Genomic DNA, 23,694 nt, shown 5'->3' on the forward strand with positions numbered 1-23,694 from the left:
GTCCATACACAACTTGAATGAATAAGTATGTGATTATGTTATCCTTTTAATGGATTTCTTTATCTAACCCTCTGTCTTCTCTAATGCAGTTGTGCCCAAATAGAGACCCATACCCATTGTTTAGTTGCTGCAGAGGTAAGGAGAAGCATAGCCAGAGGCATTAAAATACTCTTAGTTTTTAAAACTGTATAGTGAATTGCAAAAAGGAAAAAGCAAATTGACTGGAGTTGCAGCAATGATAAAGAATAGTGTTAAATCTTGAGCCTGTAAAAGCCATTTCAGAACTCTTTAATAGTACATTAAAGAACAATACTGGGATTTCACTGTATTCATGTGTTTGTAGAGTGATCTAGGCAAGGCAACTATAGAAGGTACTTAGAATTTTACAATAGAGGCAAAGATGTCTTTTCACAGATCTCCATAGAGCCAATTGCTTTCCAATTTAATTGACACTGTTATTCTTCTGATTGTAGCAAACAAGTTGCTATTTTGTACCAGGAATGGCATTTAAAATACCGTTATCTCAAGCTTTCTCAAGTTTGTTGCTATCGAAAAGAGAAAGAGCGTTTAGTAGAGCTGAAAGGAATGTTAGCATCCCTAACGAGATTTCCTTTTTCACCCTAGTAGTTTATTCCGTTAGAATTTTCAGGTTTTATCCGGAATCTGAGATCCTTAGCAAAGAGGGATTTGAGAAATATAGCAAGGAATATTAAAATACAGATAAAGGGTCACATCACAGAGCTGATGCTCAGCTAAGTAGCACTCATATTTTAGTGTAATGTGGTCGCAGTCAATGAAGTTATTCCTGTGGAAACGGGTAACAGGATTCGGTCCAAGATTTATTGTCTTACTAATTTTATTTCTTCAGTTGATGAGTTTTAATCAGTATGGTGTCATTGTGGAAGCTTTTAAATTGCGTGCTTCTGTTTCCCTCTGGATTAATTTCTCATTGAAGCATTTTAAAAATGAGCCAGTCTCTATTGTCGCAGGTGCAGGTGGTGTATCCAACTTGAAAAACATGTATTATGAATTTATTGGAAGTTAGACAAAAAAACCATTTACACAGTTCTAGGTACAATTCTACGAAAAGATAATGTATAAATAATTTAATCATCTCTGCCAGAGGGGAAAATTCTCTTAAATGAGTCTAATTATTCTCGTTCCCATGTGAGTTTGGACTTGAAATTAACCTTGCTAAGCACAATCTTTTGCAGAGTATGAACATAAAGAAGAAGAAAATATAACTTGCTTTGCTCATTGGCGAAAATCTTTTGGCTTAAAGAGTATTCCATACAAGAACAGAGATGTCATAAGAAGGCTTACATGGTCATCTCAGGTATTGTAAAGCTTTTAGTTTGTACCTTTGTGTTCTGTTTGAGTATTTGAAACCGGAGACCATGGAATCTTTTCTTGCTATTGAAGTAGCCGAGGTACTTCTCATTAATGTAGACATTTCTCTCTTTTCTGTTGTCATAATACACACTGGCAAGGACTGCGCTTTTACAGTGCCATCACATGTGATATTGCAGTAGGTAAGGGAGGTCATTTTTAGGGCCTTTGGAATAAAGGCAATATTTAACAAAGGTACAATACCACGTTTAAGTATAAATCTATTTTGACTGTTTTCATACTGACTACAAGCTATGTGAATACAAGCTGTGTCTGGAATCAGTGTTCTGAAAGCACATCAAGCAAACAAACAGGCATACAGCTGTGGGTATTGAACCTGTTTGCCTTGGGGAATAATCTTGGTGTTCCAAACTCCTGGAACCTGTATTTCTCTGCAGTACCTAGAGTCCAAGCTGATAGGCATTTTTGTAAATCCTTTCACATAAATTAAGCACCAAGATAATAAGATCTGACAAAAGGTTTTAATCAGATGTCTTATATAATTTACTATAGATTATTTGGAAAACTTTCACTATGCAGTTTCTCATGAGAAGTGAATCTGTTCCTCATTTTCATTTTCACATTGCTCTTTTTCAGGGATTTCTTGGCAGTGCAAAGTTAGTTACAGGCAGAAATATCAGTATAAATTTGGAATGGAAGCCTTGATTAGTACTTTTAAAGTACCTATTTTTCAGAAGCATCTGGATATTTTTAAAGATAGTTTTATTTGACTACTTCAATAACAAACATGCAGGGAAGGGGGGAGCGTTATGCTCTTGAAGACACTTCTAGCTAGCTAAATTTTGCAAAACATGAGTCCTTTGTGATTTGAATTGTAACTTCATTTAAAATATGGAATTATTCTACTCTACTGGGGTACAAGTACTACTGTATTGGGGTTTTCTGCAAGATATATGGAAGAATAAATTTCATAAAGGGAACAAAAATCCCCACCAAAATGCTCTAAAGAGCTGGAAGTTCTGCATCTGCCTTTTAGTAGGCAGATCTTCATCAGCTGCATGGGATTTTAATGATTATCAAGAAAAAATGTCTTGATGATTTTACCTGTTAGGGCATAGGTTATTCATTAAAAAAACACAAAACCACAGCTTTTTAATTTTTCTGTTTTGTAAGTTATGAGGGAAACAATCCTTGGCAAATTTTAAGATGGAGTTTAGAATCATCATAGAATGGCATAGGCTGGAAGGGACCTTAGAGATCATCTCATCCAACCTCCCTGTCATGGGCAGGGACGCCTCTCAGCTAGACCAGGCTACTCAAGGCTCTGTCCAACTTGGCCTTGAACACCTCCAGGGAGGGGACATCCACAACTTCTCTGGGCAATTTATTCCAAAGTCTTACCATCCTCGTACTGAAGAATTTCTTCCTAAAATCTAATCTAAATCTGTTCTCCATCGACTTAAACCCATTTCCCCTTGTCCTATCAGTGGACACTCTTGTAAAAAGTCCCTCCCCAGCCTTCCTGTAGGTTCCCTTCAGGTATTGGAAGGCAGCTATTAGGTCCCCCTGAAGTCTTCTCTTTTCAAGGCTGAACAATCCCAGCTCCCGCAACCTGTCCTGGTAGCAGAGGTGCTCCAGCCCCTGGATCATCTTTGTGGCCCTCCTCTGAACACGCTCCAACAGATCTATGTCTCTCTTATGGTGGGGACACCAGAACTGGACACAGTATTCGAGGTGGGGTCTCACAAGAGCAGAATAAAGGGGGAGAATCACCTCTCTTGACCTGCTGACCACGCTAGTTTAGGAAGTTATATATGTTGTATTTCTCCATACTACCAGGGACTGGATTCAGCAAAACAAGTAGATTCCTCTCAGTTCTCTTTTAAACATCTTGTTGATTTCAGAAAAGCAGGTTTCTGAATGATGAGATGATATTGCTTTAGTTTATACTTTGTCCTTGCCTTATTATGTTGAAGTTGCCCTCTTTTCTTGGAACCCTTGCTAGTTTGGTGCCACTTATCATACTACATGGAACTAAGTGTACTGCCTAAGAGAAGCTGAGCTAGGTGACTTAAAAGTCTCTTCTGTTAACAATTTTTATGTACCTGAGGCTCTTCTGGTATTTGTTATGTTCCAAATGTAATGTTAAGCATCCCACAATAGTTTCAGAAAATCATAATTAATTAATATGCAAATATATTAGCTAAGTATGACTTCGCAGCCTTTCAGTGATTGAGTACTGTACACAGAAAAATGCAGATGTGCATTTATGAAGACAGGTCGTCTTCTGTTGACTCATCCACTTAATTTTGCTTTCAGCTGTGTATATGCAGATAATGGTTTCTTTGCTCTTGAAAATTTGAGTGTGCATATGGTTGTTGCTAAAGCAGGCATATGACTTTGTCTACAGATGAAAATGCGGGCGTTCTGTTCTAAAAAACAAGCCAAAAATTCAGTTCTTAAATAAATCAAAATTTTCCAGCATCTACTTCTCAATTCATTATTCTCTAAGTGAATTAATGGTTGCAATATATACAAACAGGCCTATCTATGAGAAAATTTGGATGTGACTTCCACCCTTTTAAGTACTCTCTTTCCTAGCAGTGCTGTTCTACAGTTCTCTGCTTTCTACACTTATTCAAATGTTGCAGCTACTCCATAGGCAGTTTCTGTTGTATATGAGATTTGTTTTTCTTCAACCTACAAACAGCAAAGTTTATAACATTTACTGAATATATGGCAGTAAAAGCAATTTCCTAAAATTTGACTAGGTACATTTAAAATATGTTGTTTCGTTTTTCAAATAATATTCGTGTAATGGAGACTTGGGGCTTTCTTGCTGCTTTCTGATTTAATTCTACTGAGATAATAGGAATGCAAAGTAGTTCTGAGATCTGTCAAATTCAGAATGAGTCTTTAGACTGGTCTGCATTCTGGGGAAAAAAAAATTACAAAAGATAAATGTAATAATAACAAAAGAACCTCTCAAAACCAACTAACGAGGAAAAGAACTGAGTGAAGACTCACATGCCTGGAATACTGTGGGTAGGGAGGGGAGAGACTGTTAAATCAGAATCCAGAACTATTGCTCTTGATGGCCCTTAAGGTGACCTTAGCCAAATCTTTACCACTTCGTGCCTCAGTTCCATTACCTGTAAAACGTTGACACTGATACTGACTCTCCTTTACTTTGAACTTAAAGAATGGAAAATGTTTCAATCATAGAATGGTTTGAGTTGGAAAGGACCTTAAAGATCATCTAGTTCCAACCCTCCTGCCATGGGCAGGGACACCTTCCACTCGATTAGGTTGCTCAAAGCCTTATCCAACCTGGCCTTGAACACTTCCAGGGATGGGGCATCCACAATTTCTCTGGGCAACCTGTTCCAATGCCTCACCACCCTCATTGTAAAAAATTTCTTCTTTACATCTAATCAAAATCTAATCTCTTTCAGTTTAAGGCCATTGCTGATTGACTGGGCCCGGGCCAGAGTCAGGTCCAACTTGGAGCCAGGGATTGTGAGAAAGCACGGGCCATCTTGTATGACAGTGGTATGCTGAATGTCAATGTGAGGCTGTTGCCCAAGGAGCACCGCTCCAGCACCCAGATGTCCTTATCATCCACACTGTATGGATGTGTACTGCCAGTAAGACAGGAGGATGTACTGAATATATCATCCTATCTCTGGGTGAGCTAGATCTCAACAGTAGCTTAGTTTTTATACCTCTTGTTTACCTAACATGGCCAAATTCTCTTTCATGGCTAGTTCTCGCCGAGTAGCTGGAAAGTAGCCTCTTAACTATGATGATGCCTTTTCTTCTTCCACTAACATCTCTTTTTCATCTGACTTAGGCAGTAATCCTTGAGTTAAGAAAGCTCAGAAGTTCACAGCACCGTGTTAACGTTACTGAATCTCTTCTTTGTATGCCCTTTGCACTTGTTCTTTATATTATGAGCAATCCCTTTACTTTGCGTTTGCACAGCGCCTAACGTAATTGTCTATGACTTGGCCTTCTACGTAGGGCTGAAAGGCCCATAGCAGTTTTTACTCTTTCTGTATCTCATAATCCTGATGTGAGGAAAAATATAGAAAAAAAGCTGTCAGAAACCTTTTTACTATCATAATGACACCATCTAAATGCCTTTGATGGGGATGTGTTATTGCAAATCAAAATCAAACCATTTAAATTGGTATTTTCAGCAAATCACCATTGGTGTGAGGCTATTGCCAGAGTTCCCAATTCCAGTATGATATCTGAAGAATCATTGTTATAAAGACCATGGAATTAAAAGTGGAATTGGGCTGACAGTGTACTACTTAGGATAATTTTCAAGTATGGATCAATACCTTGCATTAGCAGATACTAGATCCAAGACAGCTTGAAGGAGCACACATTTATGCAGCAGCTTCTGCTTTTGTGGTTCAGAAGAGTCAAATGGTACAGACAATGTAATTGCAACTCTCTGGGCTTTTAATAAAACCCATACAGTACATGCTTTTAGTGGAGCAGTGGGCGAATGCTGTGTGATAAAAAGCATTGACACTGTGGCTATTAGGAGTACTTAGAATATAAATACTGGCTCATCTCACTGCCTAAGGTAAAACACTGGAATTTAAAGAAAAGGCCAAATCCATTAACCTATTGACAATCCATTCCAGAAACCCTTGACTCTTGGACAACAGGTCTGAAAGAGAGAGATTCGGAAGCTGGACCCTATCCAATGGTGTCCTTGCCATCATGACATGCCTGTTGTAGAATTGTCATTCAACAATGAAAACATACGGTGTATCTTTAAGAAATGAGAACAAAAGAGTAGGTGGATGGTTAGGTTAGGGTTTGCTTCCTTCTTTCATAATAAGATTGACATAATCACATGATGATGTTATCAAGCATAGTGGGGCCTGATTCTGTCTCTGCTCCCCTGATGTACACAACCTGCAAGAAAACTGTAGCCATTTGGAATCACTTCTCTCAACTGCTGCATGGTATAGGAATGATATAACCACCGTGTAGGAAGTGTAAAACTGGTAGAGCTTGATTTGTAAGCATCACAGTTCCCTCCATGTAATGAAAATAGTGTGCACTAAATGACTAACAGAGGAAACCACTCAGAGAAATCCTTATATTAAAAGTGTAGAGCCTCAGCAGGACCACAGTAATCAATTACTCTAAACTGAAGTCCTGGCAGCTTCTATGAATTGCTATTGATTTCAGCTACTATTCAGTGAATCTTTCTAGGACTAGCCTGGAATGTAGGTGTGAGATGCAGACAAAATTAGGAGCTGGAACAAACCTCTGTGGAAAACATAGGGAATAGCCAGGTTTGGGAAGATATGTTATGCTGCAGTTTATTTTTTGAAAGTCCTTAAAAATTGCAAGAAATCAAGTCCCACACAGGGGTAAAAAAAAATTTAATGAAGTGTCACACCAGCATATATTGAAATAAGAAAGATGAGAAATTTGGTTTTCTTGTGAAGTTGTTATGGAAGATTCTATCTGGCTTTCTAAAGAAAGCCTCCTTCTTCCATTGCAGTTGAATCAAGGGGGGTGGGCAATTAATTATTTTTTTCTGTAGCCTTCATCTGACTATACAAATTATTTCTTCCTTGCAGTGAACCCGCAAGTCATATAAAAATTATTCCAAAATAATGATACAAGATTCAGTCCTTTATATGCTATAGCTTGTGTGTTGCAAGTTTGTTTTCTACAAAATTCAGTTTTTGTAGGATTCCTTGGTGGTTTCAGGAAGATGAAGCAACAATTTCTTTATGCATACTGTTAGCTTCAAAGGGAATTTAATCTGTTTTGAGGAGACTGCTATGTTTCCGTTATCATACAAGGAAACTCATTCTGGAACGTTTTTTTGCCCAGCAGGAACCCTATGTATTTTCCACATTCTCGTTATACATGCTTTGGCATGAACATAAAGCAGACCTGCTCGTTTATATTCTACCTGATCAAGAGGAGAAGTCAGATTAATGTGAATTTTGGATCAAGGTGAGGGTCATCTTTGTAACCTGCACTATAAGGAACTTTATGGAGTGACTTCTCCCACAGGGGGATGTTTCTGTTAGATCAGTGGCCCAGAGGCAGTGGAACAAATCTTCTTCCTCCTGTCATCCTCATTTTAATATCAGCTGCACAACAGCAGCACGAAATACTGAATTAGGGTTAAATATACCATTTAACTGAATCGTGTACTCAGATTGCATCCCTCACACTGCTTATCATTGCAGGTTGTTAATTATGCCTTTCCTTATGCTCTTTCCTCCTTCTTCTCCCACTGTTTTGCTTCCCTGCCTCCCCTCCCTCATATCTTTTCTTAAAGCCTCCTTTTCTTCTCGGTCAGGTCCTGTCCTGCCTGCTCGCTCTCCTATGTTGTACCTCTGTTCTTGAATAATTTGGGGAAAGCAACAGAGACACTCTTAGCAAAAGTTAAAGGTTACCTTGTCTTAGAGTATCTTTGTTACCTTTCCCAAAATTAACTCCTGATCTTGTAGCTCTGCTGACTGAATTGTAAGAACATCCTTTCACCAGTGTGGTCTCCAAGCATACTAGACCTTTCATTTCCATTTTGCTGTGGAGAGCATCTAGAAAATCTGTTGGCCTCTTCATAGTTTTATCCTGTTTCACTGAGCGAAACAATGGAGGGGAAACCTGGTGTATAAGACGGCAAACAGTTGGGTTTGGATGGACAGACCTGTTCTATTTTTTGCAAGCAAGAAGATATTTTCTGTTCCTTGTCTTAATGTTAATGAATTAAAAGATTGCCAATGCATTCCAACCCATTGTTGGCAAGGCACCAGTTCCTTGATGCAAGTACCTGGCAGGGATCGAAATTCATTCTTGGCAATGAAGTGTGAGAGTCAAAGCAGTATGAAGATCTTTTTCATTTTCTTAGGGGAAAATCCTACCCTGTTCATGCACAGGAACAGCAGCTTTTTTAGGATGACAGAATTACATCGTAGTGCACTGCCAATGGTGAACTCTTTGGTCGGTCTGTCTCAGATACCTTTGGTCCTAGTTGATTCACCCATACTCTGAAAATGAACCACGTGTACATGTGGTACAACAGGCATTGGATGTGACTGGTATCTCAGATGTGAGTGAACTGGGGGAGAGGGACCGTGCCCCACTTCAGACATCCCTCCACAAGATACAGCTGCAAGATGAGACAATAGCATAGGAGGCAACTCGACAGATTTGTGCTGTTAGAATACTTTTCCCTTTAGCAATGGAATCTTCATTTAATCAGTTTCTACCAGGTTCCCTCTTCTTTGAGCTCTTCAAGTTCACTAAAGGGCCTGTTTCTGAAACACGCTGTCTGGTCCAATTTTTTTTTATATTTTCCTGCCGTGCGATGTTGTGCTTAAAAGGAAGAAAAAGACACAAAGGGAAGATGGAAAAATAGAAATGCGAAACGTCTCGTGGGAGATGCTTGCCCTTACCATGTCATGCTAGTTTAAATACAGTTCCCACACATCACATGTCAAGCTGTACTTGATTGTTTTCAAATAGATGGCAAAAATCATGAGAGGAGAAAAATGTTCTTTTGTGTGACATGTTCTTCTTTTGATACATTGGGTTCTGTAGCTGTCAAAGCAAAAGCTGTTTTTCCATCTATTATTACAAATGCATTTGGGGTAAATCTCTTCCGCAACTCTTTATTCCCTTGATTCTTTACTTCAATACAAGTGTTATTGTTTTATTTTTTCTAAATCTAACGAAATGATGAATTTTCAGTGGTGCATTTTCTCTGTGATCCTCAATAGGCAACGAAGTTCTTTCTCAGTGGAGATTTAGATCACATCTGGAAATGCAGTCTGTTTCAAGTATTTTCTGCTTTTCTGGCAGGAGAATGGAATATTTAATTTCATTATTCAGCATAGGGTTATTCATTTCATGCAATGAAGGGAAATTCATCAATATTGTCTTCAGCATCCAGAAGAATGATACTTACCATGACTGTTTCACATACTCTATTTATATTTTATATCTTTCTCATCACTCAGCAGTTATTCATCTCTCTGCTGAGAGGTGAAATGCTTGTATTGAGTTACTATAATTTCTCTGAACTCCTGAAAACAATTTAATCACTGAAAGCAATTGCTTTTACTTAAAGATATTTCTTGAAACAGATTCAACAAATAAAAATAACTGAATAAAGGTAATTTTTTCCTGCTGATTTTCAAGAATATTTAGTGATGCTTTATAAAAGGGGTAAATCAATGTTGCTACATCTTAACATTCATTGCACTAATATTAATCATAATGGATTCTTGGAGATGGATGCAAATGTGGGAATGCAGTTGAAAAGCAACATTAATTCATTCCCAGTTGTTATTAAATGTCAGAAGATATTCATAGTTTTGCTGATATTTTCCTGTTTAAACCACTTGGTGTAAAAAAAAAAAACACCACCATCAGTGCGATGTATTTGCCTGTGCAAAGTCATCAAGATAATTATCTCTGAATCTTTTGTGTTATGTTTCATTTCAATGTAGTGTCCCAGATCTGCATTTTTGGGAAAGATCAAAGTATAGGGTGTAAAGGTGGTGATAGACTGTGTACCTCATTCCCACAGAAATCAATTAAAGGTCTTCCATTTGGGAAGTGGGCACAATGGGAACAGAAACAGGCTTAGTATCACGATATGTGATTTCTCTTGCCATCGGTAAAACAGATTTTCTCATTTATCATATCCTCTGAGATGTTTAAATTTTGAATGTCAACTGATTCAAATTTTATGTTCAGGGAATCCAGGCACTGAGGTGATTTGTGTTTAGGGCATTGAACTGGGACTCAGTAGATCTGGGTTTGTTCTGTCATGCATTTCCCATGTGATCTTATGCAAATCCTATATTGCCTCTTGCGCAGTCTCATCAGTAAAATAGGGTAATGTTACTCTTCTTGTTCGAAGGATTTGTGAACATTTGGATGGCTTATCTACAGCGGATTGCTGAGGGCCATATGAAAATGTACAATCTTATTTAAATGTACTGCTTTACATATATATCCTTCTTTCATTTTATGGTTCTGCATCTGCTGCTTTCTTACACCTTCCTCATGGGACTTTTTCTTTCATTCTTTTTTTTATAAGCAATCTCCCACAGGCTGGCCTTCTCCTCCAAATACATGCTAATCGGGTCCTGGATTTTAAGCTCACCAAGGCAGGTAATCTGTATGAGTCGATATGTAAGTGTAGGAGAGGCACTATGTGAGCTATACTTCATGTGGATAATCTTTGGTGATCCAACTGACAGGTTTGTACTTGGGAAAGTAGATCTTTGATGTATTTTTTGTTACAGATATGTTCACGTAAATGATTCAGATGTACAATTCTCAGTCACAGAAATTCATATTGATTTCAGTAGTGAGCATCGTTTACATAAGAACCCTGTTTCGGATACTCCTTTCGCAAGTGTCTGAATAGCAAAACCAATACTGTGCACAATTTTTTTTTAGAAAGCAAGCTATATTAGTATATATTCACACACAACTATTTGCATAAATGCTTCTGTGTTTGCCACATTTGCCTTTGCAAAAAAGTACATTTGTCATTTAAGGCTTTTAACTTAAGCTACGTGTATTTTTTAGCTTAAGTTGCATGATCATAAAAGCCAGTGAGCCTTTTACTGGAGTGAGCAGAGCTGAGCTGTACATTGTTCCCTATAAATCAGTATTATCTGGGATAGAGCAGTGATTTCAATAGCAACTACAGGAGATATAGCTACCTGCTCTCTATTAGTTTTAATGAAGCTGAGAATTCTATATCCCCTGGAATACTGTTTCTTTTATGTCTTTGTTTGCACAGCATGGACAAATGTTGACCTACTAATGGCATCTTCTGTAAAACCATTGCTGACTAGTGGCTTTTTGAGTTTGGTGTAGATGAAGCAGGTGTGGAAATTTAAAAACACCCTACTGCCAAACTAATGAGTGTATCTAAAAGCATTAAATGTGTGGACATTTACATGCTTCCTTCAAGAAGGCTGTAAGAGTTTACCTGCAAACAACTGCATTTTCCTTAATGAAGCTTCCATTCAGACATTGTAGATATAAAGCCAGCCAATATGGAGGACCTGACGGAAGTGATTACAGCCTCTGAGTTTCATCCCCATCACTGCAATCTCTTTGTCTACAGCAGCAGCAAAGGATCCCTGAGACTCTGCGACATGAGGGCATCGGCTCTCTGTGACAAACATTCCAAGCGTAAGTCCTTGCTTCATTGAACCCCAGATGTTGTTAAAGTCTTATTATTCACAGACAGCATGTAGACGTGTGTGTACCCCAGTGTATTGGCTTCTCAATTGCAGGCACAGTTGAAAAGAGAACAGCAAAAGGAAGAAAATTTTCTCATCTATACAAGTATTACCTATGAACTTGAAAACAGTCATGTCTGTGACTGGTAGTCCTTGTGGTTCTTATTGCAGGGATCAGTGAAGAACCCACAACTCTAGCAAAAGAGAGATGATTCCTAATGTATAGGGGGTGGTATTTAAGTGGATGAGCATACGACTACTGTTCTGAATACTACAGCAAGTACATTAAGTCACTCAAACTGCCTTCAAAATTTTGAATCCATTTTCTGAATTTAAAAATGTCAGGATCTCTCCTAAAAATTTAGCCCAGCATTCCCTGTATGTACTTTTTTAATAATGTGTCTGTACAAATGCAGAGGAAATAGTGGAATAAGTAATATTGGCGGGTGGGGGGGAGGGGGAAGAAAAGGAAAAGCTATTGTGTTGGTATAGAAGATGTCATCTGTCCTAAAGAGATTTTATGTAGCCTGTGAGACAGAGCTACCAGTTCATGACAGTTCATATCTGAAACCTGCATAAGAATAAGGAAGCAAAATGTTAAAATGTGGGACTGTATTTGTTCTCAAAGTCAAGGATGAAGGAAAAATGCATGTTCATAATGTCTTGCTATCAACTCTTTATAGTCTAGATAAGACAGAATATGGTTCTTTCCACCAGTAATCTGGCAAGCCTGGGCACTTTGCCTTGTGCAAACAACCTGTTTATTCCTGATCTTCTGAGACTGAAAACCACCAGACAAAGGCATTGTGTTATGTGGCTGGTTCCTATGAGGAGCTGAAACCTAATGAATCAACTGTGGTGGCTCTGCTTTAGCCACCTTCAGGACTGGGGCTTCCAGGACACTTCCATCTCACAGGATTGGGTCTCAGTTTCTTTTGCGATGTTGAAACATTCAGGAGAAATTCTCTTAGTGCCAGGGGCACGTAAGAGGTTTTATATCATTCAGTTCTTGAACCTTTTGAGGTAGGTGGATCTTATTAGTAAGGGTGGGAGAGGAGGAGAAAAACATTTGAAGATTTATGTGAGACATAAGTGGTGTACGGATTTAGCACACAAGTAATTTTTTTAACTGAAGTAAATTTAGTAAAGAGCCTATGACTAGGCGTTTTGGCTGCAAGGGGAAGTGCACATGCTCAGAACCTCTTAGGATGTGGTCTCCAATTATAGAAAATAACCTTTCAGGACAATTTCCTAAGCAGAGAAGTGTTTTACCTTTGTTAGCTGTATCCCCTTGTACTTGTAGGGGGAATTCAATACCATGAAGTGAAATGAGAGCATGACACAATCTGGTACATTGCTGAGAGTTATCCTGTCCCACTTAATTATTTTGTTCCATAATACTTTCATTTCTCCCTGTTAATAAGGCCTCCATGCCCCTGTAACTCAGTGCCAAATGCCAATCATAACTTATTAAAACAACAATACAGTAACCCTGGATGAACGAAGGCATTTTATGCCAGAAGGGACCGCAAGGTCTAATGGTCATTGATTAAACCCCATTTTCCAGATCTCTGAGTTAGAAAATAGCCATTTAATGTAGCATTGCTGCACTGAACTCAAGCTCATTGAGAAGCTGAGTGTGTACAATACAAAATTGATACAGCAATGGTAGAACTTCCAAAGTGTTAAAAGGAACAGGTCCATGTACTGCTGATAGAAGTAGTTCGAGTATAGCTCTCAGAGGCAAGCAAAACTAACTATATAAAGCCCATAGTAACCTAAAAGAATATATCATAAAAACCAATCAGTCTGCAAAATCAAATACTTGCATCATTGTCTCTCTAGTAACTTCTCTGTGCATCTAGTTCCTCTTACAGTTGCTTTACATGTGGTGCATATGCATGATCAGCACCCTACTCTCCTAGCTCAGCTCGTGTTTCAACCTTTGTCCATAACTGGCTTCACTTCTCAACCAAAGCAGCTATGACTATAGTCACTGTAAACCCTCATGTTCTGCCATGCAACTCTATTCAGTCTAATATCTCTATGTGCTGTGTTTCAGATGCTGTTCTGAGGTTGTAATGGATGTACATATTTTTAGGGATAAAAGATCCAATGTAAAACTTATTAAAAATGCATAGATGCTGAGCATATGTTGTGAACTTTTGGTTTTACTCCTTTTTCAGACCTTTTGTTATCCAAATCCTCGATAGCTGGGCTAAAGTCAGTTGCAGGTTTTGCGAGAAGAGCCTTTCTATTTGTACAAGTCTAGAGAATGCCATGAATAATTACTGAGCCATACTGTATAAATAAATTACATACTAATATGTGTAGTGTAAGTCACTGGCACAGGGTGTTAATAAATTATAGTGTTCTTGAAGATTTCTGGTTTACTGAACTCAGTGGCAAAATCTCTCTGTTCAGCATTAGTGACAGCAACAGAACAAGGTTTCCCTTATAAATCTTTCATGGTTCTGACATGGAAGAGACAAGAGACCTCTTCCACATCTACTTATCCTTGGTGCCTATGCTGAGATTTATTAGCAAGCTGCCAATCTATGTGATGAGTTGTGATGGGCACCTCTGTCCCTTAGAAAAATGATCTTGGATCACCAAATCCATCCATAAGACATTGACAGAATACCAGGTCAGAAGCTGACATTTAAATGGTCATTGAGATACTGATAAGGTGTGAGAAAATGTGTTGTTCTTCTGATAGACTATCTGAAATGGCTTCTCATAACACCTCTTTAATAGATCATGCAATGCTGGGTGAGCAATCAGAAGCTAAACATATGTGGCCATTACAAATGGATATCCAGGGAAGCCCAATCTGTAACCATAGGGGAGATACATACATAGTGCTGTTCTGTGTTATTATCAGACTTCACAAGTAGTGGGAGACAGTTCCATCAAAATATTCTGGAGAGATGAAAAAAGAGATGCATGTCTCTGCTGATTTAGAACATTAGAGGGGTGGGAATAAGGAAGAAGGTGTTCTTGCAGTCCCAAGAAGTTATAGGTAAAGATTTAAAACACATATGAAATTCAGACTCAAGCAGCAAGAAACAGGGAATTAATTTAAATAATGTGGAAACTTTCATCTAAATAGCATATGTGGCAAAACAGCATCGTGTATGAGGTGTTTGATTCAGACAGCATGCATGGCAATGCAATGTAGAAAGAAGGCAGTATATGGGAAATCTATGACGGCAGTGAAAAAAGGGAAGCTAACAACTGCAAAAGTGTCATTGTTAGAGCAGTTAGCTCGGAACATCCAAGAAATAAAAGAACTGTTCCCACCTCAAATTCCATAAATTCTCATTCAAGGGATTCAGATGGCAAGGAAGACGAGCATAAGTACAGTTGCAGTAAGATCATCCTGACTAAAGAATACTTACAGCAGTATATTATGCAACTGTTCAATTAAAAAATAGTTGCTAATTTGGTTCTGATCTTTTCTTTCTAATATTATGTTCAGAACTCCTTATAAACGTACATGGAGATAGTATCATTCTTCCAAACAGCTTGTAGGCTAGATAGGTACGTATGGCTGTTTCAACAAATCATCCAATAAAGCAGTCAGCTAAAGAAAACTGAGCTTGAGCATGTGAAGTCAGAAAAAAATGAAGGGCTTTTTCAATAGTTCATCAGAATTATTAAATTCAGAATTAAGTGGCAAATACAAACTGTAGAGTTATGCAACATGGAAATTTAAGTCACTGAAGAGTGTAACTCCTATTGGTATTCCTTGTAATAGCCTTAAAGTCATTGCATGCTTCAGAAATTGCAATCTATTTAAATGCTGTATGCTGCTTTAAGGATTTTTTTAGTGTTAATTTCTTAATATGTATTTGTAGACTAAAACTCTATTTCTAATTATCTGTTACCTATTTGCAAAATTTACAACAAAATACTTCAAGGAAGGAGGAGCTGCAGTTTCAAGTTTATTACTGTGATGATCTTTAAAATACAAACTTCGGGATTACATAAAGCAGTTATCCTCTGTCACCATTAGTTCATGATTTCCATCCTCCATACAGACTTCACAAGCTTCTGCCATCTGGGTCTGTCACAGGGGCCATTTAGAGCCCCTCTCCCTTTGACCAAAGAAGCATTTGTAGATGACAGGCAACCCTAACAGCCATCTTCTCTGGACTGGCCCTGAAAGGGGCAAAGCCTCTCAGCTGGTGCCTTCCCAATTCCATGGCATAGATAACCAGTATCTTAAAAGTATAAAATGGTCTTTGGAGCAACACAGAGTGAATTTGGGACTTGGTTTGTGACTCAAAGATGTGGTGGCATCGTCTTTTTTCCTTGAGAGCTGTTTACCACGTTTTTATTTGAAATCCAGGAAAGAAATGCCAGCCCTTCCCCAAGGATAAATGCCTCTATCTTGTCAGTCTGGTGTGTAACTCAGTTTGGTTATCTGCTGGGTTTTTTGAGATTACCTTTGATTTTAAACTTAAGAATTAAGAACTGCGGAAGCAACTAAAACAGAAATCAAGGTTAATCTACTTGAACATGTTGAATTTTTAAAATTAAATTAATTACATTTATCAGTCGTTTAAAGGAGACTGGAATTTCAGAGTCAAGACAGCTTTCAGACCTCTAACTGAATATGGATTATCTTTCATTTGCAACAGAGAACAACCAGATGCACAAAAAACCCTGTGACAGAATATCCCTGCTGGATTTGCTAATTAATATTGACCTTTCCAAATGGATGATGCTTATTGTAGGACTGGAAAAGAGACAACTTGTTTTTCTTTTATGTGAGCTTTACATTTAAAATACACTTTTTATTTCTGCATCTGGTCTCATGTCAGGTTATCATATGAGAGAGAGACAGCCAGCATTCTCCTTTTGTGCATTGAGAAGCCACTGTTGAAGTAATGTCTACTTCAGGCAGAATCTGCAAGGTTTCTTGTGACAGGAGTGAAACTTATCTGAGCTTCCGTAATGATTTGGTCCCATGCTTTAATAAAGACTTGTTCTCCTTATCCTGATTCTAGATTTATTTTATAAGCATGCACTAAAAATGCATATATTCATTGCTGGGTTTATAGCCCCGATGAAAAAAATGTGCCTGCATCCTGATAATTTTGTAATTATGACTGTCACTAAAGATCCGTTACTACAATTTCGCACATACTAAACTAGATCCTGGAAGAGATCCTTCCTTGTGCAAGAGTCCCATTGAAATTTAGTAGAAGATTGCCTTTAGCATGGGCTCCAAAGCCTCCATTGTGCTCAGTTTGTATGAATATATAATAAAGACATTTAAAACATGGCTAATGAAAATTCAAAAATGTTTCTACAGAAATGCAATTGAGTCTCTAAAATGTTTCCTCCACTTGTGCAAGATATGTTAAAATTAATTCAGAGGAAGAAAAAACCAGATTTATGTACTTCTAGCTATCAAATAGTGAGAGGAAAGAGAAAAGCCTGCAGCAGTGGTAAATGATTTATGATTGAAGAGGTGTTTCATTAACCCCTCTCCCCCAGCCACACATAGATAAAGCAAATAATTGCTCTAAGATCGCTTTAATTAGTCAGTCTATTAAAATTCCTGTCTTGTTTGCTTAATTTTTTAATAGCAACAAATACTGCTTTTCAATGTCTCATGAAACCAACATTATTCTTTCCAGATCCAGTTCCACTGGGGAAAAAAAGACCCACTTATTACTAACCTTATATATCAATATCCAAAAAACTTACACATGAATTTGACTGTAGAGGAGTAGTAGTTTTATGTCCCATTAACTCCACGAAATTGCTCACAACGCATGGCATTAAGCACACACATAAGTCTTTGTGACGCCGAGGTTTAGAGGCTTGGTCTTCTAGATTAGCTTTGCGGTTTTTCACTTCCTTGCTCTCTTTAGCACCATTTCTCTTTATTAACAAGCCCACTGGCAAAGTTACGTTAACATAGGCCGCTCTGGAGTGAGTCTCCCACCCACTGATCTTTAGCTATCGATCTGGCTTTGCCTTTCAGAACTAATGCACTGTCCCTTGTGGTTTGCGACAAGCTGCAGCAACTCACTGCAGATGGTAAAACAGATTCTTAAATATTGATTTGAGGCTCCGCTTTTAAAAACCATACTCTCTAGGGGTATCGATGAGAAGCCTGGGTTTATATTGGGTCATTGGATAAAGGAATGCTTTACGGTAGGTGGAATTTCAGTCTTGTGGTGTGGAGGTAGCTTCAGAAACTTGCTTTTACTCAAAGAAGAAAAATGATGTGTAAGTGACCAGGGCGTGAAGAGGTGCCTTCTGAATTATATAAAAAGAAATAGGAAGTAGTAATATAAAAAGATGCTGCTTTTTTTAGTTTAAAACAGGATAAACCATTACAGGCTACAGTAATACAAAATGTTAAATAATTGTTGTTTATACTTCATGTCTTATAAAATTATTATATTTTAGATTGCTTATGAAGGTGGGCTCAAAAATTCCCACACGTGTATAACCGCATTAATCATTGTAGAACATGAAGGCAAACTGTCACATTAACAGACCATGCTGATTTTGAAAAAGAATTTCTGAAGGAGGTGAATGTGTGAGTGGACTGGTTTAATATAAAACAATAAAACATTCAGAGATAGTAAAAGAATAAATAATAATAATGATAAATCAAACTATTATCATAAACATTGAAGCTAAAAGGCGTAAAGAGACCATGAATTTCAAAAGGAGCTTTGCAATTGGTCTTGATTCACTTAGAATGAAGTCAGGAACTCTTTAGTATGAAATCTTGAAGTAGATTATAAACAGTGCATAATAATGACTATACCTGGGCACACCAGAGGCCCTTGTAGCCCAGTGTTCTGCCTCTGATAGCAGGCAGCGGCAATGTCAACAGAAAATGTAAGAACAGAGCAAGTGTATAATCTTTAGCCTCTGCAATTTGCAGTTGGAAACTTGGGGTTCAAGGACTTTAGTGAGAGCGACCTTATTGCATTTAACAATACTCAAATGGATGTTTTGGGTTTTTTTTCTTGAATTTGTGCAGTTACCTTTGAACCTGTGTATAATTTTTACCATTTACAATATCTTTCAGTAAAGTGTTTAGTAGCTTAATTAGGCATAGTATGGAGAACCATCTGGTCTGTACTTACCCTTTCCTAGTTTCACTTGGTGACCCCTACTTGTTGATTGGAAGAGACAGTGTACAAAGTGAACTGTCGTTCCCTATTCATCCTTTCCATGCCACTCTTAATTGCAAACCCCTCAGTCTTTCCAAGGCTGAGGAGTCCCAGTCTGTTTAATCATTCCCTGCATGAAAGTAATTTGATACTTCTGGTCGTTGTTATTGCCCATTTTTGTGTCTTCTTGAGACCTCTACCGCATTAGAGATAAGACCAGAACTACACATAGCTCAGGATAAGAGCACATCTTGAATTAAATGGCACAAAAAAAAATTATGCTTTCTGTGTTCAAGGATAGTAACAAGTGTCATGGACTTAAAAAATGAATGTGATTAGTATTTTTATATAAATTCAGTGAAATTTAGCTTACGTTTTTTATAGTAAACTTTATGAAATGTATATGGTGGAGCATATCACAGCTGTCCTGGTAAATGGTACTAATTTGCCATCTAAACGTTTGAGGGTATAGTTAAATCATTTTAACTATAAGAGATTTTTAGCTCAAGATCATATTTTGTGAGAAACATTTAATTAGCATAACCCTCTATTCCAGAAAAAAAAGAATGTTTGAAAGTGTGTGTTTATCAGCTCTCAAGAGAGCACATCGGTTCTTCTTCCTTTTGCAAGCTGCTGTGGCCAGTCTGTCAAGATGGGTGAAATTCCATACATTTCAAAGTACCGTTTTCCAGTACATTTTAATCAGGTATTGCAGACATTTTCATTTGAGATCTGAAATGAGAGATAGACTTAATTTAGATAATAAATTGCTTGACCTGAGACTGCCTCTGTTTTCTGTGTTTATGAAACTTAAAGCCCGCTGAGAGATTACCTGATCCACCACCAGTTTTTCCGGGTCCACCTGAAATACACGTGTTATGTGTGTACGGTGTGTAACCTAGAGGTTATCTGTAATAAGTCCTTAATTCAGCCCAACTGCAGACTGTTTGCATACTTGGATAATAAAAAGAAAATTATTCTTCCTGTCTTGTTCCAGCATCTTTGCTGACCCTGTCCTCTACAGTCCTCTCCCTCTTCATTAACCCTACTACCACTTTTTCCAGTGTTGCTGAAACTGTCTTCTCCCATTTGTAGCTGTGACCCTTGAGCAGGAACTGGACAGTTTTCTACATCCATTAGCTGTCTTTGGAGGGAGAAAGAGAGTTAATTCATGGTGCAGGATTTACGAGAACCTAAATCTAACTAACAGCACCTAATTGCCTTAAAACCAGAAGTTTTCAGGACAGGATGCACATGATTAGCAGTATCAACTAGAAAAAAAGCTTTAATAAGTTATTATTTGTTCATAAGTAGAAAGAAAAGATCTTCAGAAGAAGCTTTGTTTTTCTGCTGTAGGGAATCACTTTTTAAGGCTGCTTATAGTTTTATCCTGTGAATGATGGAATTTTTTAACAAATCTGTGGAGCTGGTAAACTTTCAAGTTTTCCCTAGTTTTGTTTTTTGTCATCACCTCCCCAGATAACCACATATTCTGAGATATATGTAAGCATGATTCATCTTTACTTTTCTTTTTAAATATATTTGGCTTTGTAATAGCAAAAAGTTGGTTTTGTGTGTAGTTCTGCCTTTGCTTGGCAGTAACAGATTTTCAAGGTTCCTATCTTTATGCCTTAAGGAGTACACAGTGTTATCATCAGGGGTCTTCTCCATTGCTAGTTCTCTGTCTTTGTTTTGTTTACCGATATTTCACAGGAAACTCTTGCAGTTATCATTAAGCGCTCAGGCCAAAACAAAATTTTGCCAAAGCTTATACTCTATGTTTCTCTCTTTTAAAAGCAATGAAAGATTTGTTTGACTGAATACAGTTGACATTTCTTTTATCCCATCAATTCATTATATAATTAAAAATTCAGGTCGAAAATAAAAAGTGGCTCCAGATAAGCTTTCATTATATTAGATAGCTTTTCTCACCCCTGCCTCATATTATCTCAGATAGTGTTATTGCTTTCCCTTTAAATAGGTCTGTCTTCTTTGTGTTTTCAAAAACATTATTCGTATTTGTATTTTGGAACCATATGCCTTGCAGCAGTGCTGTGAGTGCTTGTGTTTTTATTTCATCCAGGCAAAGGAGTGAAGGTAAGAGGAAAAACAGAAGTGGAAGGAATGTTGAAAATTCAGCTGAGGCATTACCCAAGGTCCTATAGTATGATGTAGAGAATCATGCATACTCCTTGTTGCGATGGTTTTTGGAGGTATAAAGGATTTTGTGTGCTATATTGGATTTTGACACTGCACCCACCATATGAGCCATTTTTAGCATTATTATTGTTTTTTAAAGTTCACATATGCCAGAATTTACACCCTGCAATGATTAAAGCTCTGCCCAGTAAGCAAAATATTAATTTTCAGTGGTGCTGGAGTCTGAAGAATACCAATGACTCCGTCAAAAACGTGTGTCTTTGGAAATGGGACAAACAGAATAATCTTTTATGAGAACATGGGTTTTTATGTTTTCTGAGTCTGAGCTGGTTTTGGCTATTGTTGGATAATGGTTGGTTGACTCCTAAAATATGTTTTAGTTACAATCTACTCACTACTTTTCAGTGGAGTGTGCACTGTAGTGCTGTTTATCACTTTCCTGTGTTCCTAGCTGTTTGATATCCCTCTTTCACAATTACGTATTTGGGAAACTGGAATATTGTACAGCAGTGAAAGGTAGCTGGCAAAGCTGAAGAGGAAGGCAGCATCAGTGACTACCAGGTCTCTCTCCAGACCTTTATAGTGGGATTTCGAAGTATGCACTCACGCCTCGCAGCCCTTGCCATTTGTATGGTGTGCGTGGAGTTGAGTGAGACGTTCCAATCGACACATTATCAGGCGGTTTTGGCAATTAATGTAAAACTAAGAAACAAGATACATAAGGAAGGTTACATTCACACACGTAGCCCTAATTTTTGTGAGCCATTAGTTCTTGTTCAGAATTGAGCTTGAAGATTAGTTTGGGTGGATTTTGATTTTTTTTGTTCTTTATTGGGTGTGTCTCGTCCAAAACTTATAGCTTTCAAGTTTGTGGAATCAGGCCCATGTTAAAATAAATGGGAAGTTGCAGTGGCAGCGCCCACTACAGCCAGAGTGCAACTCACTGGCTTGATGTGGGCTACGAGGTTGTTGGTGGGCAGTGCCTGTGCACCACACTCTTCGTGGGTACTGCCCAAGGGATCTGTTTTCTTTTGGCCAGTGTCTGGAAGGGAAACTGAGTGAGAAGGACCGTCCCACCCACTCTAGCTTTTCCTGGCCTTTTTTTTTCACTAGACATCTGTGTATATTTCTGCATGATAAATATACACCTTAGAAATGTGTTTTCCATCCACTGATTCTAAGGAGAGTCTCTATGTCTACATTAGGTCAGAGAAATTCAAGGAACATTAAGAATTTTTTTTACAAGAGATGAGAGTTTATTTTTCAGCAGATGGCAATTCCTTTTCAGAAAGAAGCAGCATATTTTTATGCTGCAGATTTTCTTCAGGATTCAGGAGAACAGTGCCCTGGCAAGTATCCTTCACCCAGCCCATCCTTCTCTCCAAAGTCTGGACTTCTGTGAAAAGCTACCCTGTTTTTTAACTTGTGAGCACCGTGTTTTCTTCTATCAGCTTGAAGAGGCCGGGATTGAATTTGAATTGCTTGCCTGAACTGAAGTCCAAGTCGCATGGCTGTCACTGCTGTCCTGTTACCAATTTCTCAACTCGTATTAGCCAAACTGAAAGAAGACTATGCTTTTTTTGCAGCGTATGCATAACCTTATGTTGGTGCTAGACCAGAAATAGAAAAGACCCAAGGACACTATATCTTACCTTCATTTCCTGAGGCCAATGCCTTGTTCTGGTTGCTCAGGCATATGCTGCTATTTGCTAAGCTTTGTCTGTAACACTGCGAGCTGCTGCTTTATTTCCTGTAACAATTTTCCAGGCTTGGATTTGCTGACTATAGAAACTATCTGCAAAGCACTGCTGCTACTAAAATTTCTACCACTATCTTTCTGTAGTGATATGAGGCTTCCATGCCTGCATTAGTTTCTGCAGTTAATTAATCTAAGTCTTTCTAATACTTACTGTGGTAAGGATAGAAAAGCAATAAACAGTGCAGATAAGGGATGAAATGGTTTAATCTCATTAATTAACAAAATGCAGAGTATTCAGATACAAATATTACTCCTCTTCTAATGACTGGGAGTTGGACGAGTCACGTAGAGCCAAGAAAATATATCTCAGCTATAAATGAAGGTACAGTTCAGTTAGTGTAGTGGTTTTTTTTCTTTCCTGGTTTTAATAGCAACTTCACATCGTAATTAGGAGGATGAAATTCCTGCCAGCCAAGTACATAGGTTGGACAGATTAAAGGGAAGAGGTATGAGAAATGATAATTGCTTTGTGCTTGTCAGACTTCTATTGAAAATCTGACAGGATAATTACAAAATACCTGCTTCGCAGAATGTCTAGGCAAATTTTTAAAGAGCTATTTAAAGTTATTCGTTTACAGTCTGTCTGAAAAGAAAAGTTTTTCCCCCTTTTTGAATTAGTTCATTACCATTTAGATATGTGGTACATGTTCAAATATAAACCTTATTCTCATGTGCACGCCTGGCTGCATTCCACTGCCCACCCCCAAAGAAAATTGCCCATAATTTTTTGCATTACCCCACATACTTCGCCCACGTACACAACCTTAACTTTCAGCAGAACATTATTTCACCTGATGGAAACTGTAACCTTGTTGCTTTCAACAGTCTGAATCATAGTCATAAATAAAGTAACTGAGAGAGAAATGTTCCAGTGGACTACACAATAAACTCTGTTTTGACTGACAGTAAAAAGTTGTTCTACTTTCAGCACTTTTTACTGTCTCATCACATGGCTTTTCTTCACCTGCTTTTGAAACTTGAAAATGACGATCACCAAATTGCTAATTTT

The 23,694-nt window shown here is 38.0% G+C and overlaps 1 protein-coding gene across 4 annotated transcripts in view; it reads left to right on the forward strand.

The window, feature by feature from the left end:
• The window catches only part of PPP2R2C (protein phosphatase 2 regulatory subunit Bgamma), a 203,526-nt gene that overhangs the window by 163,418 nt on the left and 16,414 nt on the right, over window positions 1–23,694 (forward strand). For all 4 annotated transcript variants that reach the window (XM_086611489.1, XM_009988145.2, XM_086611490.1 and 1 more), the window contains one exon: window positions 11,401–11,565. In XM_086611489.1, coding sequence (XP_086467615.1) covers window positions 11,401–11,565 — 165 coding nt within the window. The remainder of the gene's footprint in view (window positions 1–11,400; window positions 11,566–23,694) is intronic.

Source organism: Tauraco erythrolophus, chromosome 5 (genome assembly GCF_009769465.1).
Source record: "Tauraco erythrolophus isolate bTauEry1 chromosome 5, bTauEry1.pri, whole genome shotgun sequence".
NCBI classification, from domain to species: domain Eukaryota; kingdom Metazoa; phylum Chordata; class Aves; order Musophagiformes; family Musophagidae; genus Tauraco; species Tauraco erythrolophus.